Source organism: Gopherus evgoodei, chromosome 3, assembly GCF_007399415.2.
Source record: "Gopherus evgoodei ecotype Sinaloan lineage chromosome 3, rGopEvg1_v1.p, whole genome shotgun sequence".
Taxonomy (NCBI): Eukaryota; Metazoa; Chordata; order Testudines; family Testudinidae; genus Gopherus; species Gopherus evgoodei.
Window position 1 is genome coordinate 175,654,524 of NC_044324.1, and position 21,649 is coordinate 175,676,172.

The 21,649-nt window shown below is 42.3% G+C and overlaps 1 protein-coding gene across 1 annotated transcript in view; it reads right to left on the reverse strand.

Moving 5' to 3' along the window:
• The window catches only part of RRP15 (ribosomal RNA processing 15 homolog), a 45,157-nt gene that overhangs the window by 15,481 nt on the left and 8,027 nt on the right, over positions 1-21,649 (reverse strand). Inside the window, exons 2-4 of the mRNA XM_030557490.1 lie at positions 15,667-15,941; positions 13,382-13,479; positions 12,248-12,449 (exon numbers count right to left, since the gene is read on the reverse strand). Coding sequence (XP_030413350.1) covers positions 12,248-12,449; positions 13,382-13,479; positions 15,667-15,941 — 575 coding nt within the window. The remainder of the gene's footprint in view (positions 1-12,247; positions 12,450-13,381; positions 13,480-15,666; positions 15,942-21,649) is intronic.

Here is a 21,649-nt window from a genome sequence, read left to right on the forward strand (position 1 = left end):
CTCCAAACTTTTAGAGATTTGCTTACCGCTAGAGTTTTGGGCAATATGTTGAACTTCCTTGGCTTTAAACTGATTCAGTGATAAAAGCACCTAAGCAGTGACCAGAAAAACTTAATTACCAATTAGAGTTTAGCCAATGGTCAGAAGATCATTCAATGCAATCAAAGAGAAGGTGCTATTTGATAGTTTAGAAAGTCTGTAAACAAACATAACTGAAAGAATTGGAATTTAGAGACAGTCAAACGTCCTAAAAAGGACCTGGAGAACTAACAGTGAACTCAGTGATTTATTCACAAAGGAACAAATTTCTGCTACCCCATATAGCAAATAAGGAACATTGGGGGAAAAAAAAAAAAAGGTCCAAATTAAAAGGACAAGCTTCAACTAAGCCAATCATGACACCATGAGCTATTAAAGCCACAGCCAAAACAACCAGACATCCAATTTGAGTTCTTCAAGACATATTTCCCGTTAAAATAGCTTTGGAGATCATAGTTTGAGAGTTCAGTAAAGCAGTCTTAATAGGATTAGACATTTTGGATGTCTATGGATTGTGCATTTACAGAAGATCAAAAGAAGATGTATACCGCAAATTGTTCAATGTACCCCCTCCCTGTGACTGTTTTAGACACAATTTCATTGAAAACCAGCTTGGCAGCAACATCTGGGAAAATAAAGTAACACTGGAGTCCCCCTTTGCATTACTAATGAACGTAATTCTCAAATACTTTATTTTTATATTATGGGGGGAGCTGATAGCACTTCCTATAGTTAAAGTTGCCCAACATTACTCATTATAAGACTATGTTTTCAGTTGCTTATAACTTTGTCAAACAAACCCTTTGGGCTGAAATGTTCTATGCTAGGTGTCTCCCCAAAAAATCCAATTTGAAGCAAAGTTTCAGTTAAAACAGTTCTGCTATTATCAAGGGTGAGATTAGAGAAAAATGTTGTTTTGCCCATGATGAAAAAAATTCTTACAACCACCTTGCTAAGAAGCTCAGACTCCCTCCTGCTTTGGAGCAGCGACTTGTAATTTGCCAGGGGGTCACCCTGATGCCAGAGATTTGCCTTTTGATGTTCTCATGAAGATTCATTCTAATTTAGCCAAGTTATAAACCTCTGGGGAAAAAAATCTCAGTTTGCACATGCTACGTAGAGACTTGTTAAAGTTTGGCAGATAAAAATTCCAAATAGTCGGTCTTCACAGACCATGCTCTGATCCCTCACAGCTCTCACATGAGATCAGACTGCACAGGTACCATCCCCACAAGGCAACTAATTAAGCATGCTCAATCCCATGCAGGACCTTCCCTCCAGTTCCTTCTCCCAGAAGCCAGGGTCATTCTGGTGTTAGGAATCAGAACTGAGAGCAAGGACACTCTCATACTCTCAGTGCTCCCCCTGTTGGTGCCCAGGCAGCACAGAGAGGAAGAAATAGCTTGACTGTAATGCAGAGGGGAGGGAGGAGCAGGAGCCAGGAAGGGGAAAAAGACAGCAGAAAGGGGGTGGGGACAGTGGCAGAACTGTTTGTAACCAGCAGAAACACATTCTCCTCAGAATCTGGAACTGAACCCAGGATGCTGAGTCTCAACATTCCTTTGTTGTCTAGCAAATAGTCATAAAACTAAGTTTGTCTCTCCCCCGTCTAGTGGCTGGTTCACACAGAAGAATACAGCCTTCTACTGCTGCCAATTACTCCATTTGCTCAAGCACCAGACAACCGTACTATGGATGTAAATAGCCTAATCTTGCCAATAACCCAAGGTGGAGATCACCGTCTGACATGACAGAATTTCGGTTTTTTTCCAGTTTGCTTAAAGTTTTTTTACGAAACTGCACACAAAGAAAACCTACCTTAAAAGATCAAGCATTCAGAAGTTCAGAAATGCCAGAATTAAGGTTGCACAGGCACACAACCTGAATTCAGCCCCATTGTGTCTACGCATTATAATACAGTATTTAATTATATGATCACATTCCATTGTAACAAAAACCTAGACTAAAAATATAAGTGAACTTCAACATGATCCAGCAGTGGGCTAGCAATAATAAAAGATATGTACAACTAGAGAAATTGATACAAATAAAGGATTTATGCAATAACCTAAACTAAAATTCATATGGAAAAATCCTCACATACTGACACTGGGACCATCACTATGGACTAGGATGCTGAGAGAGATTTTCACTTTACTGCAGGAGTTTGCCAAACCACATTACTCCAGGTTTGCTGCAGCTGTTAGCATGGTCAATTGGGCTAAAGGGCACTGTTCACTGCCTGGACAAGTTGCATACTCTGTAACTTTACTTGAATATTAAACACTCTAAAATATAGGTGCATTCCTCCAAAAAAGCAATGGTTTACTACGTTACAGTATTAGACTTCACTGTGGTATTTCCTGCCTGAAGTATAAGAAATAGTGTCAATACCACACTAAAGCCTAACACTCAATGTGTTAACTCCTGTTATTTTTTCAGTGGCATCCACTGTACACTGTTATCTCCTCTCAAAATACTAGTCTTTTGCAATAAATTCTTGCTGCTGTCATTCCTGACATTACGTTGCAGAAAATCCAGCCAAATTATTTGTTCCCAACTAATTCCTATCACTTTGGATTTATATTTAAAGTGTTTTCTGTAACAGCAGCGTACGACATGTTGACAGTTACGGTATGCTCACGACGCATACTGCCAGAAAACTGCCAGTGGCTGCAGCACTGAAAACAAATGCCAATACGAACATCCGCAGCAGTGATCTAGCACCGTACTCTACTCTGCAATATTTTTGCCTTCTTGTTGCAACAAGCAACTGCTTTTTAAAGGTCAAAACAGGTTGCAAGCGACCCCAGTTTGTTAGCAGAGTTCTAAGCCTTCATCAACACGCATAAGAACGGCTATACTAGGTCAAACCAAAGGTCCATTTAGCCCAGTATCCTGTCTTCTGACAGTGGCCAATGCCATGTGCCCCAGAGGTAATGAACACAACAGGTAATCCAGCAAGTGATACATCCCATTGCCCATTCCCAGCTTTTGGCAAACAGGCTAGGGACACCATACCTGCCCATCCTGGATGATAGCCATTGATAGACCTATCCTCCATGAATTTATCTCCTTCTTTTTTGAACCTTATTATGATCCTCCTGATCCTACTTGACCCACAAAGCCCTAGAGATTCTTGCGACTTCAACAAGTTGTCTGGATGTGGAGCTTATTTTCATATCAGCAAAGAATCCTGTGGCACCTTATAGACTATTAGTCTATATAGACTATAAGTCACTATAGACTTATAGACTGTTAGTCTATAAGGTGCCACAGGATTCTTTGCTGCTTTTACAGATCCAGACTAACATGGCTACCCCTCTGATATTTTCATATCTGTACCCTCAGGACCCTGAACAAGGCAATGTGACTTGACAAAGCCCATAAAAGGTATGTAACAAAACAAAAACAACCAAAAAAAAATCCCCAAACCAAAACAAAGAACCGAAACAAAAATTTTTGCACCTATTTAAAAAATATTTGACTTTTCACCTGAAAAATGTTTTTCTATTGTGTCACATGGTTTTGTTTTCCTCAAACCTGATTAGAAAAAACCACCCAAAATATTGCATCTATTTGTGACCCAGCATCTGATGTAGTCATGGTAACAGAGTCAAACTAACATTCTCAGAAGCAAAAGAAAATACTAATGGCAAGCTATTGCTCAGAACTGCCACATTTATGGATCAAAACTTTTCAAAAACCGGGACTCGGCAAAACAAACAAAAACAAAGCTTGTGCTTTTTAGACTCCCCAACCAATCTGCTCCTGCAATCATCTGCACTTGTGATTTGCTTACTAAATACCAGGAGCATTCATAAAACGAACCTCAGTTTCAAAAAAGTAAGAGAGAAGAAGAAACCTTGGTAGCAAAGCTCTTCCATCTCTTGGAGCTCACGATACAACTCCAGACAAGGTCTCAGAATTACACTTAGGGCCAAAAGGTGGCTGAAAATAGCACCTTAGTTTTTCAATTTTTTGTATACCATTGCAAATTTACTCTGTTTAGAGGCCAAAGGGGTTTTTCTAGTTGTCACCTGGGAAAGTCAATTTGGTCTAAGAATCAAATTATGCTTTTTACTTTAAGTGCAGGGGACTGGACTAGAAGACCTCTTGAAGTCCTTTCCTGTCCTACAGTTCTATGATTCGATGTTAAGGAAAACTTTCTAATTATAAGGATTGTTAAGCTCTGGAATAGGCTTCCAGGGGACATTGTCGTAGAATCCCCATCATTGGAGACTTTAATAAAAGGTTGGACAAACCTTTGGTCTAAGGTTAACTTGGTCCTACCTCAGCACAGGGACTGGACTTGATGGCCTCTCATTTCTGTGATTCTTTGCATTTGTACTATTCACAGTAAGATTGTCTTAAGTGGTAAGAGGTATCTCAGTGGTATGTAATTAACATGGGAGTTGTTTAGAAATATACTTTGTAATAAGCTTAGTCTGTATTTGTCAGCCTTATTTTGAGTTAATCAGTGGTCTCCTGAGTGTGATCTTGGAAGTCTCAGCTGCTTGCTTTAACCAACAAAACTATACTTTGACTGTAGTTTTTATTGCAGAGCTGTTGCAATAGTGAAGTGTAAGTGGGACTCTCTTCTGCCCTGTTTATAGTGAACTAAACTATGTTCAATGAAGCTTCTAGAATAACAATTCGTGACTATACAAATCAGGCAGGACTGAAGTATTATCTCCATCCCTGACAGGACGCGGGTGTATTTAGATGGCCCTGCGAGCACCACTGCGTTGTGGTCCCCTGGAATAGATACTCCTGATAGAGACTGCAAACATAAGAGCGGCTCACTGTGTCAGACCAAGAGTCCATCTAGCTCAGTGGCCAATGCCAGGTGCTTCAGAGGGAATGAACAGAACAGGTAATCATCAAGTGATCCATCCCCTGTCACCCATTCCCAGCCTCCGGCAATCAGAGGTTAGAGACACCATCCCTGCCCATCCTGCCAGTGACACTAGCAGATGAGGGCTCCTGATGCAGATGTGAGTGACGGAGGGTGCACAACGGATCCGGGGGGTGGGGGGGCGCAGAGGTAGGGAAATGGATAACAAAACACACCTCCTGGGTTCACCCCTCAGGAAGTGAAGGTGACAGGCACTGTGGTGGCAGTAAAGGGGGAGGGGAGGGAGTGGGAGCAGCACCCTCAAAGGCAACACTGCCAGTGGGTCGCCCCACCTCATCAGGCATGGGGCTGATAGGGGGCCATTCCCTGGGCCTGGGCACCTGTGAAGGGCTATATAAACCCCACACTGGCATAGAAGGAGTTAAACTGCAGCTTTAGTCTGGACTGGCTCAGCCCCTCCACACCTGCAAACCATGCCAGAACTGGAGCAGGAGTTAACAGGAGAGACCTACTCTACTCAGAGAGGAGCCACTCCGGGAAGGGAACAGTCTGTGGAGCATCTCCAGCCCCAAAGCGAGGGCTGGCAGCATTTGGGGCTCTGGCTTTCATTGAGGGAGGGTGGGGATCCCCGGAACTCAAAGGGGGAGCAGGCTGAAACTTGCGCTGGAGACCCAGTAAACTCTGAAGGGCACTGAGAGTCTCCCAGCGCCCCAAGAAGTAAAGAGGGGCCCATATTCTCCCACCACACACACCTCAGTTAGAACAAATGGATATGGGCCATCAGTAAGTTTTGGCCTGAAATCAGGCAAAGGTTTCCAACCATCAGAGTGAAGTTTTGGAACAGCTTCCCAAGGGAAGCATGGGGGCAAAAAACCAAACTGGCTTCAAGACTGAGCTCAACACCTTTATGGAGGGATTGGTATGATGGGGCTGCCTACAATGGCATGTACTCGACCTGCAACTGCTACCAGCAAATAGCTCCAAAGGCTGGTGATGGGACACTAGATGGAGAGGGCTCTGAGTTACTACAGAGAATTATTTCTCAGGTGTCTGACTGCTTGGTCTTGCCCACATGCTCAGGGTCTACTAATTGATTGCCATATTTGGGAATGGGAAGGAATTTTACCCAGACTCAGATTGGCAGAGACCTTGCAGGGTTTTTTGCCTTCCTCTGCAGCATGGGGCACGGCCTGGGTCATTTGCAGGTTTAAACTAGTGTAAATGGTGGATTTTTTTTGTAATTTGAAGTCTTCAAATAATGATCAACTTCATTAACTCAGCCAGAGCTTAGGGGTCTATTACAGGAGTGGATGAGTGAGGTTCTGTGGCCTGCGATGTGCAGGTCAGACTAGATGATCATGATTGTCCCTTCTGGCCTTAAAGTCTGTGAGTTTGTGAAGTGTTTGTCTAACCCTGCTCTTAAAACTCTCCAGTGATGGAGATAGCACAACCTCTCTAGGCAATTTATTCCAGTGCTTAACTACCCAGACATTTAGGAAATCTTTCTTAATGTCCAACCTAAAATGCCTTGCTGCAATTTAAGCCCATTGCTTTTTGTCCTATCCTCAGAGGTTAAGGAGAACAATTTTTCACCCTCCTCTTTGAAACAACCTTTTATGTACTTGAAAATTATGTCCCGTCCCCTCCTCCTCTCCACCCTCCCCCCACACACACTCCGGTCTTCTCTTCTCCAGAGAGAACTCCTCCAGGTTTTTTCAATCTTTCCTCATAGATCATGTTTTCTAGACTTGTAATCATTTGTGTTGCTCTTCCCTGGACTTTTGTCCAAATCTTTCCTGAAATGTGGTGCCCAGAACTGGACACAATACTCCAGCTGAGGCCTAATCAGTGCATAGTAGAGCAGAAAAATTATTTCTTGTGTCTTGCTTACAATACTACTATTAATATATCCCAGAAGAATGTCTCCTTTTTTGCAGCGTTACATTGTTGACTCATATTTAGCTTGTGGTCCACTATGACCCCCAAGATCCCTTTCTGCAGTACTCCTTCCTAGGCAGTCATTTATCATTTTGTATGTGTGCAATTGATTGTTCCTTCCTAAGTGGAATACTTTGCATTTGTTCTTATTGAATTTCATCCTATTTACGTCAGACCATTTCTCCAGTTTGTCCAGATCATTTTGAATTTTAATCCTATCCTCCAAAGCACCTGCAACCCCTCAGGGCTTGGCATCGTCCGCAATTTTTGTAAGCAAACTCTCTATGCCATTATCTAAATAACGGATGAAGATTTTGAACAACATTGGCCCCAGAACTGATCCCTGCGGGACCCCACTCATTACTCCCTTCCAGTATGACTGTGAACCAGTGCTAACTACTCTCTGGGAACTGTTTTCCAACCAGTTATATCTTATTGTAGCTCTAGCTAGGTTGTATTTCCCTAGTTTGTGCATAAAGTCATGTGAGACAGTATGAAAAACCTTACTAAAGTCAATATATACCACATCTATCACTTCCCTCTATCCACAAGGCTTGTTACCCTATCAAAGAAAGCTACTAGGTTGGTTTGACATGATTTGTTCTTGACAAATCCATGCCAACTGTAACTTATCACTTTATTATCTTCTAGGTGTTTGCAAATTGATTAAATCATTTGCTCCATTATTTTCCAGGTACTGAAGTTAAACTGACTGGTCTGTAATTCCCCAGGTTGTCCTTATTACCCTTTTTATAGATTGGCGCTATATTTGCCCTTTTCCAGTCCTCTGGACTTTATTCAGTTTTCCATGACTTTTTGAAGGTAATCACGAATGGCTCAGATATTTCCTCAATCAGCTCCTTGAGTATTCTAGAATGTATTTCATCAGGCCCTGGTGATTTGAAGACAACTAACTTGTGTAAGTAATTTTTAACTTGTTCTTTCCCTATTTTAGCCTCTGATCCTATCTCATTTTCACCAGCATTCATTAAGATAGATGTTCAATTGCTACTAAATCTTTTGGTGAAAACTAAAACAAAAGTTATTTATCACTTCTGCCATATACACATTTTCCGTTATTGTTTCCCCCCCTCTTTGAGTAACAGCCTACCCAGTCCTTGATCTTCCTCTTGCTTTTAATGTATTTATAGAATGTTTACTTGTTAACCTTTATGTTTCAACTAACCTAAATCTCCCTTGCCGCAGACTAAGCCCATTACTTCTTGTCCTACCTTCAGTGGACATACAATTGACCACCTGGAGTACAATTGATCACCATTCTCTTTAGAACACCCCTAACCATATTTTAAGACATATCAGCTCTCCACACAGTCTTCTTTTCTCAAGACTAAACATACTAAGGTTTTTTTAAAAGCTTTCCTCATAGGTCAGGTTTTCTAAGGGTATGTCTACACTGGCAAGTTTCTGCACCACAAGTTATACCACTTTTATTAAAATGCTTGAATTAAACCGCTGTGCTCCTTGTGACACTGGACAGCATCCACATTAGCAGCTCTTGCACCACAAAGACAGCAGTGCATTGTGGTAGCTATCTCACCGTGCTACTGGCCACAGGGTGCTTTGGGAAGGGTTTGCAATGCCTCATGGAGCAGGCACAGCGTCACATGATGACCACATCCTGAAATGTATCCTCAAAACGTAAGCACTAAAAAGTCTTTGGTAGACCAAGCAGGTTTCTTATGTTTTAGCTAAAGGGCCTTGGAAAGCAAGACAAAGTTTCCTAAGAAAGAACTATGCTGATTCAGTATCCCATTACCATCACCTCCCGACCATCACATCTAATCTGGGCCAGACTTCTAATAATCAAAGTGATCACATTTGTGGTCTGAGTGCCTCTGGACATGCATCTGCAGCTCAGAGGACCTGTGGGTTGTTTTATGACAGACACTTGTTCATTATCTAAATCGACTCCCTTGAGGTCAATCTCAGAGGTCAAGGACTCAATAGACATGTAAGACAAGTTGCTTTTCCCACCCTAGAGGCTGTCCTTCCAATTTATGGTCGATGCATATCTGGAGAGCAGTGCATGCTTCCTTGCACTGCCACTATACATGCTGTATCCCTTCTGTGGATTCATGGAGGATTTCTGTTCCCAGAGCTGGCAATATGGCACTTTTCACAGGCCCTATTTATTTTTATTTTTTTTTAAAAGATTGTAGATACCGTAGATTATGTTATTGTTTTGGTGGGGTCAGGAGGGAAGGAAGGGGGGCGGAAGAGAAAGAGAAGCAATGCACTGTACAAAAAGCTGTTCTAGTAGGACTTTAAAGCAAAACACATCTCACTGTAAAACAAATGCTCAAAAAACTGGAGTACTTTTAAACGACTACACTCTACTCCCACATAGAAAGGCTTTCAGATAAGGAGGTGGATCTTGCCCAGAAACAAGCATTGTGCATAGTACCTTGGGAAAAATAAGGAAAAATATTCCACAAACTAGCTGGCTCAGCCAGGATTAAGAAATACCTTGATAAACAGTTAATGATATGAAAGGCAAAGGCCTTGGCTTCAATTCCGAAACATAATTACTCCCATCTGGGCACACACAACCTGCAAAAGAGCTACAGTTTTAAATTGTATGAGCAAATATTTAACAGAAGCCCATGTATTCTACTTTTGTAGCTAAATAGGGGGAAAAAAGAAACACTGAAAAGATTTTAGGCTCATGGATATAAAGCAAGTATACAAGACCATATACAACAAATACAGTTCTAGGAAAGGGTACAAGTAATGCCTCCTTTAAGTAATATGCCAAGTTGTAAGGGTAAAGAAGGAACACCGCAAACCCTATTAGAAGGATGCCTATGCTACTGAAATAAATCCCAATTCCACAGGTGGACTTCTATGTGTTTCAAAAATGTCAGCATATGCACATCCGTACACAGATGCGTTAATAAGCAAATCACAGCAAAAAATCAAATATTAATGGTCTCTGAAAGTTCCCATCATTGCCTCTCCAAAGAGCAGCAACCAGGATATTGGAGGGGAGGAGAAAAATTAACATCCCCTCAAGACATGGCAGTTTGTGAGCGCATGGTTCGCTGCATTTGCAACTTACAGCAGATACACTCTTGAGCGTAGCCTGCCTATCTGCATAGCAAAAGTATTAGTTTAGGAAAGGTTCACTTTCACGGGGAGATTTTGTTCTGCTATGTTCTTCTTGCTGACTGGTTGTTTTACGTGGGTGGTATGGTCATGGTGGTTAATTGTTATGAACCGTATTCTACTTGATGCAGAATGCCCATAGCGTGGGATTGGCATCTTTCAGATTGTTTGTTGAAATAAACACATTCACATTTCTTAAAAAGTAAAGACCATATGCTCCAATGCTGAAACATAGAGCAGCTTGCTACCAAAACCTTCCTACAGACCTTTCACACAAGCTAAAAATCTCCTGCTCTTTCCAATATACAACTCAAAATCCCCCAAAAGATCCACAAACTCCAAACAGCAAGGTATGATGTGAGAAAAGATACAAGTCCTGTTCAGTGGCAGAAATGTGTGTGTCATACTAAGGAGAAAACCTAGGTTTAGATACCTGTCTCAGTCTCTCTCACCAAGGTTTGAGCTGGGAGTGTCCATAACTAGTGAGCTATGAGAGAACTAAGTTGGCAAGAGAAAACAAGCCTTGATTAAGAGCAGCTTGAAAAAAGTTCCAGACTTCGTTCATTCCTGGCTGTAGGACCGTGGTGACAAAAGGAAATGATGGGAAGAGAAGAACTGGGATATCTACAGAGACGATACTGCTGTTATAAAAAGGCAAATTTGGTCCCAAATCCAAGCTGCACAACCCCCAGATTTCATGCCCCACCTCAGGAAGTCCTGGACTTTGTAAATTTGTTCAGATGGGGAAAATGGCGACATAAGATATAAAGCTAGAAAAAAGACAAACCACCATTCAGCATCCAAAGAGTTATATTTGATTTTCCAAAGCACCAGAAAACAAACACACCCATGGTGACTCCTCCAGAATCAGTCATTCTAGTATATATAAGGACACAAAGAGGTACTTGAAACCTACATTTTGTGACTCCGTCACTAGAAGAAAACTGCTGCTCCACAATTTGATAGACATTAAAAAAAAAAAAATAGTTCCCCATCTATTGGCCCAATCTCAGCCTGCCCTATTTTTGCAGGTAATGTACAATCTCCTCTGACCACAGAGTTATAAATACTGTCAGACCCTTAGCCACAGCAGCACTAGTGGGCATTGCTGTTATACCAGCTTTTTTTTTTTTTTTTTGCTACTTGAAATCAAGCAAGCTACATAGATTAAGAAAATTAAAGTTTCAGCACCAAACTAACTTGCTCTAATTACCCAAAGAGTTTTAAAAATACTTTCTTACTACACTTGACTGAAATTTTTAAGTGCTTTTCATGCCATGGAGTGTTTCAACATGCTGCCTAAATGCACACAAACAAAAAACATATGACAAACTGTTGTCTCCCAACTGATTAAAGTATTTCTTCCTGGCACACAAAAGCACTTAGTTTGTGCGGATCTGAGCCAAGAGAAGTATTCCACCCACTACCAAGCATAAAGTTCAAACACAAGCACAAATATGCTTAAAAATGGGGCAGCTTCTGAAATTTCAGAGAGCAAGAGAAAAGTCTGAGCAACTTGTTATTAAACCCTAGATACTTGAAGGGTTCACAGGATTAGTCCAAGGGTTGGCAGATCCAAAAAATCTGTGTCACTCCAGTATCTGTTTGTAATGACCATGTGATTTTGTTTGATAACTCTTGGAAAGAGAAATGCATAATGTCCTAACCAACTCTGCAACCTGGATAGCGTGCACACAATTAAGTGAACAAAACCCCCCACATCTGATCTTTATTAAAGTCTCTAAATACCCTTATTATTGCCTGCCAATATAGTAATATATCACCCTCACACCTGTGTCAAAACCTTTCAATTTCAGGTTTGATAATTACTTCAGAGCAAGAGAGCACAGAGACTACCTGTGTGAATGCATAAGTTGAACAGGTCAGTGCCACATGTTATCACAGGAAAGTCCCTGCCATTTACCACTGTATTTGAGACTTCAAATCAAGTTACAAGCTATTCCAGTCCTATAGTTTCTATTACGGTCTCTGATTATATACCAAGTATGAGTTCAATTTTTACATATCACTAAAGCAAAATGTACTCACTGTGATCAATGGATTACCAAAAAGTCTACCTTGAGCTTCACAGAATGGACTAAAGATTAGGATGGAGGGGAGATGGGTCTAGCGAGGTTCACTTTCTGCCTAACTAGTCCACACACAAAAATCAGACTCTGAGAACCACTGTGCTAAAGGGCAGTATTTACACACCATCAAATAAAACCAGAACAAACAATTACACTAAGAGAACCCCTCGTGTAAATTCAGCAAGACCATGCCTACCTGTTTGCTTTTCAGGGTCTTCCCAGAAGTACTTTGTTCTCTTTTAGCTCCTTCACTCTCTCTGAGCATATTGATGAAGTCTTTCTTCGTAACAGATGACATCAGTTTAGCACGCTTCCTATTGGAATTCCCTGCTTCTTTCACTTTCTCATCGATGTTCTTTTGGTGTTTCCGGACAGCGTTAAATAATTGCACAACACCCCTAGGGTTAAAGAGAAAGAAAATATTGCATTTTGCATCAGGTTGTCATTACAGAAACACACACCAAAAAACATTGTGCTGGTGCAAATGCTAAAAAGACCATTAGCTACTGTTCTCAAAAACAGTGACTTAAGGCTCTCGCACAGCTAAAGAGTAAGTAATCATAATACACCTCAGACTTCCAGCATTCAACTCTTTCTTCACACCTGCTGCTATGAACCAGATAGACATCTACCGCTGTAGGACCCAATTCAGCAAGGTACTTAAGCATATAAACAGTCCCAGAGAAATCAATGGGGCTACGCACATGCATAACTGAACTAGAGCCAGAGTTCTTAACAGGTTATTCAGCAGCCACATCAAGTTGCTGAAGGATGGTACAAAGTGCTGGAGTCAACCACAGGACAATGCTCCATCCCCCCCAAAATCTGTCGCATGCCACTCGCACATATCAAGATGGAAAGGGGAAGGAGCATCAGAGTGACCCCAGCAAAATAAAAGTAAATATAGAGAGAACACCAGCAATGTGTTATGCCAAAGACACGTGGTACCGCACTAGAGTAACACGAAATAGTAATCTGATCACAAGAACAATGAATTTGGTGAACTCTTCATAGAGGAAAAAAAAAAAAAAGGAAGTGGTAGATGTGATTGATCTATATATTTTTAAGTACAGAATTAACAAAACGATGAGCTCAGGCACAGCACTCATGCTGGGCAAACACTTATGTTATATTCTGTCTAAATTCTTATGTTCTTATAAGACTTCTGAAATCTTTTGTTGAACTAAATACTGTACAAGGCAAACCTGGGTATAAATCACTTGGCTGCCACTAGTCACTTCTTAAGAGTTCAATTTGATTGGAAACAGATTACCCACACATGCTTTTATATCTATTTAAAAAAATGAAATGGACAAAAACACTTTCTTACCTCGTGGCAATTCTCTGAAAATTTCTTTCCGTTTCTCTGTCTTTGGCAACATCTGGCTTCACTCTGCACATCATTTCCCACTCCCGCTTTTTATCAAGCTGGGGTATAAATATTGTTATGTGAAAAAACATTAGGCATTTTAAAATGTAACACACTTTGATAGGATATTCTGCAAGACGACAAAAATGATAAACCATTTGGACTCAGTTTGGATGAGGGTAAGGGGAACTTCTAAATATTACTTTTATGGGGCTGGACAACAGGTCCTGGGGTAAGTTTGCCACACTCACACAAGGATGCCAAGATTCTCAAACAGCCTCTTGTCCCCACAGGAGGTAAAAAAGCCCTTGAGACTCCCTCTGCAGAAAATCTTCTGGGTGACCCAGAAGGATTAATGGAGCCTGGGAGGAAACTCAGCCCACCCCTTTTCAGCAAGAGAGTGGCCAACTAGGAGAAAATTATTCAAAAAGGAATCCTTCTCCCTCTCCCCCTACCCCCAAAAATCATATTCTTCATCACACAGTGTAGGACCAGCACAGCAGTCAGAAACTTTAAGTTAAATATTCAGGGCCTGCCAATAAAGGTGTGTCACATTTTGGGCCTACACTACTTGATGTTCTCCACTGAACAGACTATCATACAATTCACTATATTTTGTAATGAGCAATGACACAGCAAAAAAAAAGCTATAAAGGAAAGAATTTGGACCAAAGAGGGAGAACATTGTTTCCACTGAGAAAGAGCTGAGATATAAAACATTTCAGTTTTCTTTTGAAGCTCACTGTTTTAAAATCCAACCCAACCATATTTTCTGCGATCATCATCAGCCACAGTAAATAGTGCTTTTATTTCCACTATGATAGTGGAAAGTTGTATTCCCCACCTCTGTTTCAGGGACAAGTTAGCAGCATTTTTTTTAAAGCAATTTAACAGTGTTCTAGTCATAGGGATCTTACATTAAGTCTGCATCATACAAAAACTCTTTCATGAAATTACAGAGTCCTTATCTTTATCATTCCAGGCAGACTACTATGAATTCATGAGTTTATGACCATGCTCTGGCCTTTGATCAAAGGAATTACCCTATTCTAGCTTCCATCAGCATGGAATTAATAAAAGGCAGACTGTTTTCAAGTTTATCCAGGGGTGAACAAATCAGTTTACAGCCTCACAGCCCACCACTAATTTGTGGTACCCCACATATTTATTGGATAAAACCAGGTATTCAGCAAGAACAGTAACTGATTAGATTCCTTACTGTAATGCTCTGTATTCAAAAGGTGGGCTGCAGCCACCACAGTATGTCCCAGTTAACCAAACCGCTGACTGGGTCATCCCATTAAAACAGTATTGTTAGGCCAAGGCATCTAAAGTGTTTCTATTCTGTACTTTTAATACCAAGGTACATCAATTTTCTGTTTTTATCACAATTCTTCATAGGAAAAGCAGCTAATCTACTTAATTAGCTACACAATTTTGTTTTATTCACCTGACAATTTCAAAACTGCATACAACCTGGGACGTTTAAAACGACCATAGGCAGAACATGAGAAAAAAATAGTCATTGGGCAAGAAACTGAACTGGCAGCATGATCCACTAGACCAGATAATCAAGCTCCACTCCGATTTACACCCAGAAGTTAAGTCACAGCAGAATGTAGCCCAAGGCAACTTTTTTGTGTCTAGCTTCTATGATACTAAGACATTGGAACTTTACAAACGGAAATAAACGTAACACTCCAAAACACACCTATACCATACATTAAAAATAGTCTTAAGAAAAGTCAACCAGTAGATGCTTTTCACCCCCACAACAACACATACTTAATCCAAAATGAGAGCAAACTCCAATCACAATACTCCCATTGCCAAACACCAGACCTTATTGTGACCCAAAAGCCTGTATGGATAAAGAGACAGGCCTTCAGCATGTCCTGAAGGCCAGCAGATTCAGGACATTTCAGATCAAAGAGTGAATGCATCCCAAACGTGAGGCAGGGCCATAACCAAGGCAGGGTAAGTCGGACAGTCACCAGAGCACATAGCTACCAGGGTGGAAAAATGGGGCAAAGAAATGAAGGGGGGAAAAACAGTAGGGGATGCAAATATGCTTGCTCACCCTGGGTGCAAAAATGCCCATGTTATGGCTCTGAATTGAGGAGTCCGCATGGAGAACACTCTACCAGCAGCTTCCATCTCTACCAGGGTGCTCCAGCTCAGGAACACCCACTAAGTGTTGGTGTGGCAGTATTGCATAGGGATATCACAGACTGTCTCTTTCTCACCTGCCTCTTTTTCTCTAGCTTCTCTTGTTTTTCTTTCTCTCTTTCCTTCTCCAGCTCTTTACTTTTAACCAATATGGTGGATTTACTTTTGGGAATCTTTTTGTTAAGCACTTTGGCCATGGCCTCCGCCCAACCCGCACTTGGACCAGCCTGGGATTCTGCTTCATTTTCATCCATGTTGCCGCGGGCCACCACCTCATCCTCATCGTCACCGTCTATCACTTCACCCGCTGAAGAGAAACTGTCTTCTGGGAGCTCTGAACTCCACTCAGAACCTGAAGAAAGAGGGAAGATGTCAGATTCCCTGCTTCTGAATACCCTACCATTAAGAGAATTCCTCTCAAGCTGAAATGTTACAAGAGTTCAGGACCATGCACCATTTCCTGTTACAACTAATTCCTCAAGATGTCCAATGGGGCATACATCATTATAATGAATTTATTACAAAGTACATTGTGTAAGCATTTGCTCCTCTGAGTGGTGATTTAAGAAGTTAGGTGGGAGGGAAAAGAAGAGAGCCACAATAATTTATTATGGGATTAATGAACATTTTGATGATTAAAAGCGGCAAATTTCTGAGAAAAAGCTTTTCTGGTAAAATATTAAAACCGCAACACTGACACCTAGTGTTTAAATAAATATAACCAGGCAGATTAGTTTAATGGTTGTGTGACATTTACCCACAAATACACAAAGCTAATTCAGATTAGTGCGCAAGTCAAATTAAAGTAAAAGATCCCCAAAGCACAATTTCCTAGGCAGATAGAAAGTATCCAGAGGGCTGTTTTGTGGCTCTGGGATCCAAAACACTTGCTCAAAAACTCTCCCAGAACACTGAGCTCCTATGTTACAAAGAGATGCTCAGGTCTCCCGTGAGACTTATGGGGAAACACCTACACTCTACCCCGATATAACGCGACATGCTATAATGTGGGTTCGCATACAACGCAGTAAAGCTCTGACATACTGCTCCGAGCAGCGTGTTAAGGGTGCTGGGCCAGGCCGGGACCGAGGGGTTCGATAAGGGGCAGAGGTTTTCGGGGGCAGTCAGGGGCTCCTCCGCCAGGGTCTCGGGGGGCAAGAGCTGTGGGAGGGCACTTTTGGGGACCCCGCAGTCTCAGAGGATTTGCCGGGGGCCGGGAGCAGCCCGCTCTGCTTCCCTCGCCCTGGCCCCAGCCATGTCGCTCAGGGGAGGGGGCTTGGGAAAAGGGATCTCCCCCGCACTCACCAGCAGCAGCAGAAGCAGAGCAGCCCAGCCTCAGCCTGCTCCACTCCATCAGCTCCTAGCTGCAGTGCTTCGCTTCCCGCCACAGGTGAGTACAGGGGGCGTCCCTTCCCCAACCTACCTGCACTCACTGGTGGCAGGAAGCAGAGCGCCGCGGCTGGGAGGTGGCAGAGGGGAGCAGCCTGGGGCCGCATCGCTCCGCTTCCTGCCATCGGTGAGTGCAGAGGACGTCCTTTCCCCAACCTCCCCACACTCACCGATGGCGGGAAGCGGAGCAGCCCAGCCTCAGCCAGCTCCACTCTGCCAGCCGTGGTGCTCTGCTTCCCGCTGCAGGTGAGTGCAGGACCTTTCCCCAGCCGCCCCCCAGCAACACAGCTAGGGCCAGGGCAAGGAAAGCGGAGCGGGCTGGGGCCACGTCGCTCCGCTTCCCGCTGCAGGTGAGTGCGGGAGGGAGGGCATCCTTTCCCCAACCTCTCCACACTCAACGACAGCAGGAAGTGAAGTGCCATGGCTGGGAGCTGGCAGGGTGGAGCAGACTGGGACTGGGCTGCTCTGCTTCCCGCCGCTGCCCGTGAGTGCCTGTCAGGCGGTGGGGAGATAGATAGGGGTCAGAGCAGTCAAGGGACAGGGGATTTGGGTAGAGGGTGGGATCCTGGGGGTGATTAGGGATGGGGGTCTCTGGAGGGGCTGGTAAGGGAACAAGGAATTGGGCGGGATGGGGGGGAAGCAAGATTGATATAACGCAGTCTCGCCTATAACGCGGTGAGATTTTTTTGTCTCCCAAGGACCGCGTTATATCGAGGTAGAGGTGTATTTCTTTTTTTTGTTTGTTTTTTACCAAAGTAACACTGGATTTTGAAAACAAACAGCAGGAGTATGTGAGAAAAGGGGAAAGAGAGAAAGAGCCAGCAGCCCCTGCATACATCCCTCAACCACCCAAGCAAACTGATGAAGCCTGCTTTGAGGGCATCATGTGGGGCAGCAGCTCTAATGCTACCTCTTGGGCTGCCCTTAATGGGTTTCAGTTCTCCCCAGATGCAATCAGATTTGAAGCTTGACCTGGGAATAAGGAGAGATCTTTCATTGCAAAGCTAACCCACCCCTTCACCTTTTGCACTGACTCTGGCAACAGCTGCTTCAAGTGCTCTAATTCTCATATCATGCTTGACCCCTCAGAAAAAGGACTGCTTTGTAGTTAATGAACTGGTCAGGAAGTCTTGAACTAATTCCTCTCTGACAAACGTTCTGTGTGACCATGGGTAAGCCACTTAGGACCAGATACTTGTTACCCTTACTCATGTTGGGCAGCAACTCAATAAAGTTAATGGGACTATTTGAGAAATAAGGCACAAACTAGTAGGAGTAAAGGTCTCTCTCCGTGCCTCAGTTCTCCATCTGTACAACTAAGACAATACTTCACTATTGTACAGGGGCATTGTTTCATAGATTTATAGAGTTTAAGGCCAGAAGGAACAATTAGATCATCTAGTCTGACCTCCTGTATATCACAGGCAATTGAATTTCATCCATTTAACTCTGTACTGAGCCCGATAACTTGTGTTTGGTTAAAGCACAACTTGCAGAGAATCATCTAGTCTTGATTAAAAGATATCAAGCTATTGAGAATAAGCCACTTCCCTGGGTAGCTTGTTCCAGTAGTTAATCATTCTGAAGGTTAAAAATTGTGCCTTCTTTCCAATTTGAATTTGCCTGGCTTCAGCGGCCAGTGCTTGGTTCTTGTTATGCCTTTCCCTGCTAGATTAAAGAACTCTTTACCTTCATGTGGAAATACTGGGCCCTACTTACACAAATTAAGCCAATTCTCAGAATTCCTTCTGAAAAACTGAACAGACTGTGCTCTTTAAATCTCTCACTATAAGGTGTTTTCTCCAGCCCGAGAGTCATTTTTGTGGCTCTTTTCTGCAGCCTATCCAATTTTACAACATCCTCTATAAATGCAGACACCAGAACTGGACACACTATCCCAGCACTGGTCTAACCAATTTCCCCACTCCTCCTCACTACTCACATCTATGCACCTAAGGATCACATTGACCCTTCTTCCCCCACAGTATCGCACTAGGAGCTCATGTTCAGTGGCTTGCCCACTACTACCCCTAAATCCCCTTCTGAGTCACTGTTTTATATCTTACCGTCCCTCATTCTGTACATATGGCCTGGAAACACTGTTGCTGTATCTACGACCTTCAACTGGCTGTATTACTTCAATGGGACCAGCTTACAAGTGATCCAGAACATTCTGTATGACTGCCCTCTCCTGATCACTATCTACCAATCTTTGTGTCATCCACAAATTTTATATTTACTTCCAGATCATTGATGAAATTCTTGAATGGCATCAAGCCTAGAACCAGCCCCTGCAGAACCCCACTAGAAACACCTGGGACTTTAACAGGACGCCAATATTAGCTGGCACACTGTTGTGGCACATAATAAATAACATGACCTTTTCAGTATATCACTGGAAAACCAGTAACTCACTGATCATTAATATTCTTGCAAGATGTATGTACAGTAAAACCCAGAAAGGACTTTATAGAGATGTGCTGCAAATATGTTCGTAAAATGTACTTGGTAAGCGGTGCCTAAGCCACACCTGTTCCACACCAAGGAACGTGTGTCTCATGTAAATTAAGCAAGCTATGACCAAAGACTCAAAAAAAAAAAAAAAAAAAAAAAAAAAAAAAAAGGGCACATTTTTGAAACATAAACAGAGGCATCAGGAGAGCAAGTAGGGAGAGATGACTAATAAACGATCTTGCAGGGAATGGAGACTGTGCTCCGAAGAAGCATTTGTGCCTCTTGAAGCAAGGTCAGTGAACTCTGGAAAGATCCAAGAAGGGGAAAAAGCCATTTTGGCATTCATCTCTTGAGGGACTAAAGAGGCCAGAGCTCCTGAAATCACAGAATGTTGTGTCCTTCAACCAATGGGTTGAAGACTCTGGGATCTCAGGATAAGTGAGACACCTGCTTAGGCAAAAATTCTTTGCTGAAATTAAGCTTTAGAAACAAACAAAAATACACTTCTAAAACTAATCTTCTCTCTCCTTACTCCTTATACCTGTTATCATTTAAACCCATGACTTTTACAATAAACCAATTTGCTGATTTGATTAAAATAGAGTATTTGTTAACCCCAGTTAACATAAGCCGCTGGGTAGTGTCTCTTTAAGGAAACAGAAAACCTAATAACGTCTTAAAATGGGCAGGAATAAGGCTGGACACTAAACAGCATACAGTTTGGGGGAAATCTGGGATTGGGAGAGTGTTGGGGTCGCTGAAAAAAAAGGAGCCTGGCAGTAAAAGCCAGCGTGGAGATGGCTATACAGCAAAGAGAAACCATGCCAGCTGACTTGAGCTCGCGAGGCTTGGGTTGTGAGGCTGTTTCATTGCTGTGTAGACTTCCGGGCTTGGGCTTCAGCCCAAGCTCTGGACCCCTCCTACCCTGCAGGGTCCTAGAGCCTGGCACGGGCCAGCTGCAGGTTTTCTTTGCTGCATAGACGTACACTTTGTATGCTGGCTCTTGGTGTCAGGGCTGTGAGCCACAGCAGGACAGCATTTAAGGTACCCAGAGTTGCAGGGCAGGCAGCGACATAACCCCTTACCAGTCTGAGTTGAACCCCAAAGCATCACAACACCCCAATTCAAGAAGATGCCCTATCACTGACTTCTTTGAGATCTGAGTTAGCAAGATCTCAATGCATTTAACATGTGCATTATTGATACTGCACAGCGTTGGGTTTTTTTAACCAGAATACGATGCAGTATTAAATCAAACACCTTACAAAATCTGAGTATATTACATCTACACAATTACCTTTATCAGCCAAACTTGTCATCTCCTCAAAGAATGAAATCAGGTGTGTTTCACAAGATCTATTTTCCATAAAATCATGTTGCCTGGCATTAATTATATTCCCATACTATAATTCTTATCCCCCGAGTCTCAGATCAGCGATTCCATTATTTTGCCTGGAACTGATGCCAGGCTAACTGGCCTATAATTACCAAGGTCTTCCTTCTTGCCCTTTTTGAATACAGGCACAAATTAGCACTCTTCTGTCTTCTGGAATTTCCCTGGTATTCCAAGATTTACTAAATATTAATGCCAACGGGCCAGACACCCCCCAGCCAGCTCTTTTAGGACTCTTGGGTACAAGTTCTCCAGGCTTGCTGATTTTAAAAAAAAGTTGATCATGTTTAACGTCATCCCTGGTTAGAGGTTACTAATTAAATGGAAAGTCCTTAGGATAGGAGTACGTCATCTTGCTTCTATCTAAATAAAAAACTGAAATGTTTACTAAACACTTCTGTCTTCTCTTCATCATTAATAATTTTATCATCTCCATCTATTAATGGGCCTTTACTATTACTATGATTTCTTTTGTTCCTAGTATATTTTAAAACCCGCCTTGTCCTTAGCCCTGACAGCCATGGATCTTCCCCTGCTGTCTTTAGCTTCCCTGATAAGTTTTGTCATTTCATAACTTCTCATTAATATTGACTGCTATCAATATTTCCTTTTTTTTCCATTTGTAAATATACAGCTTTTTTTATTTTTGATTGCAGCACAAGATGAGCTTTTAGCGAAAGCTGTCCCCTTTCTTGATACATAAAAATGCTTCTTAAAGAACGTCCAATTTTCATTCACATTTTTCTGTCTAAATTTTTCCTCCCAGTCAATTTCACTCATAATTTTCCTCACCTTTGGAAAGCTACCCTTTTTGAAGCAACAAA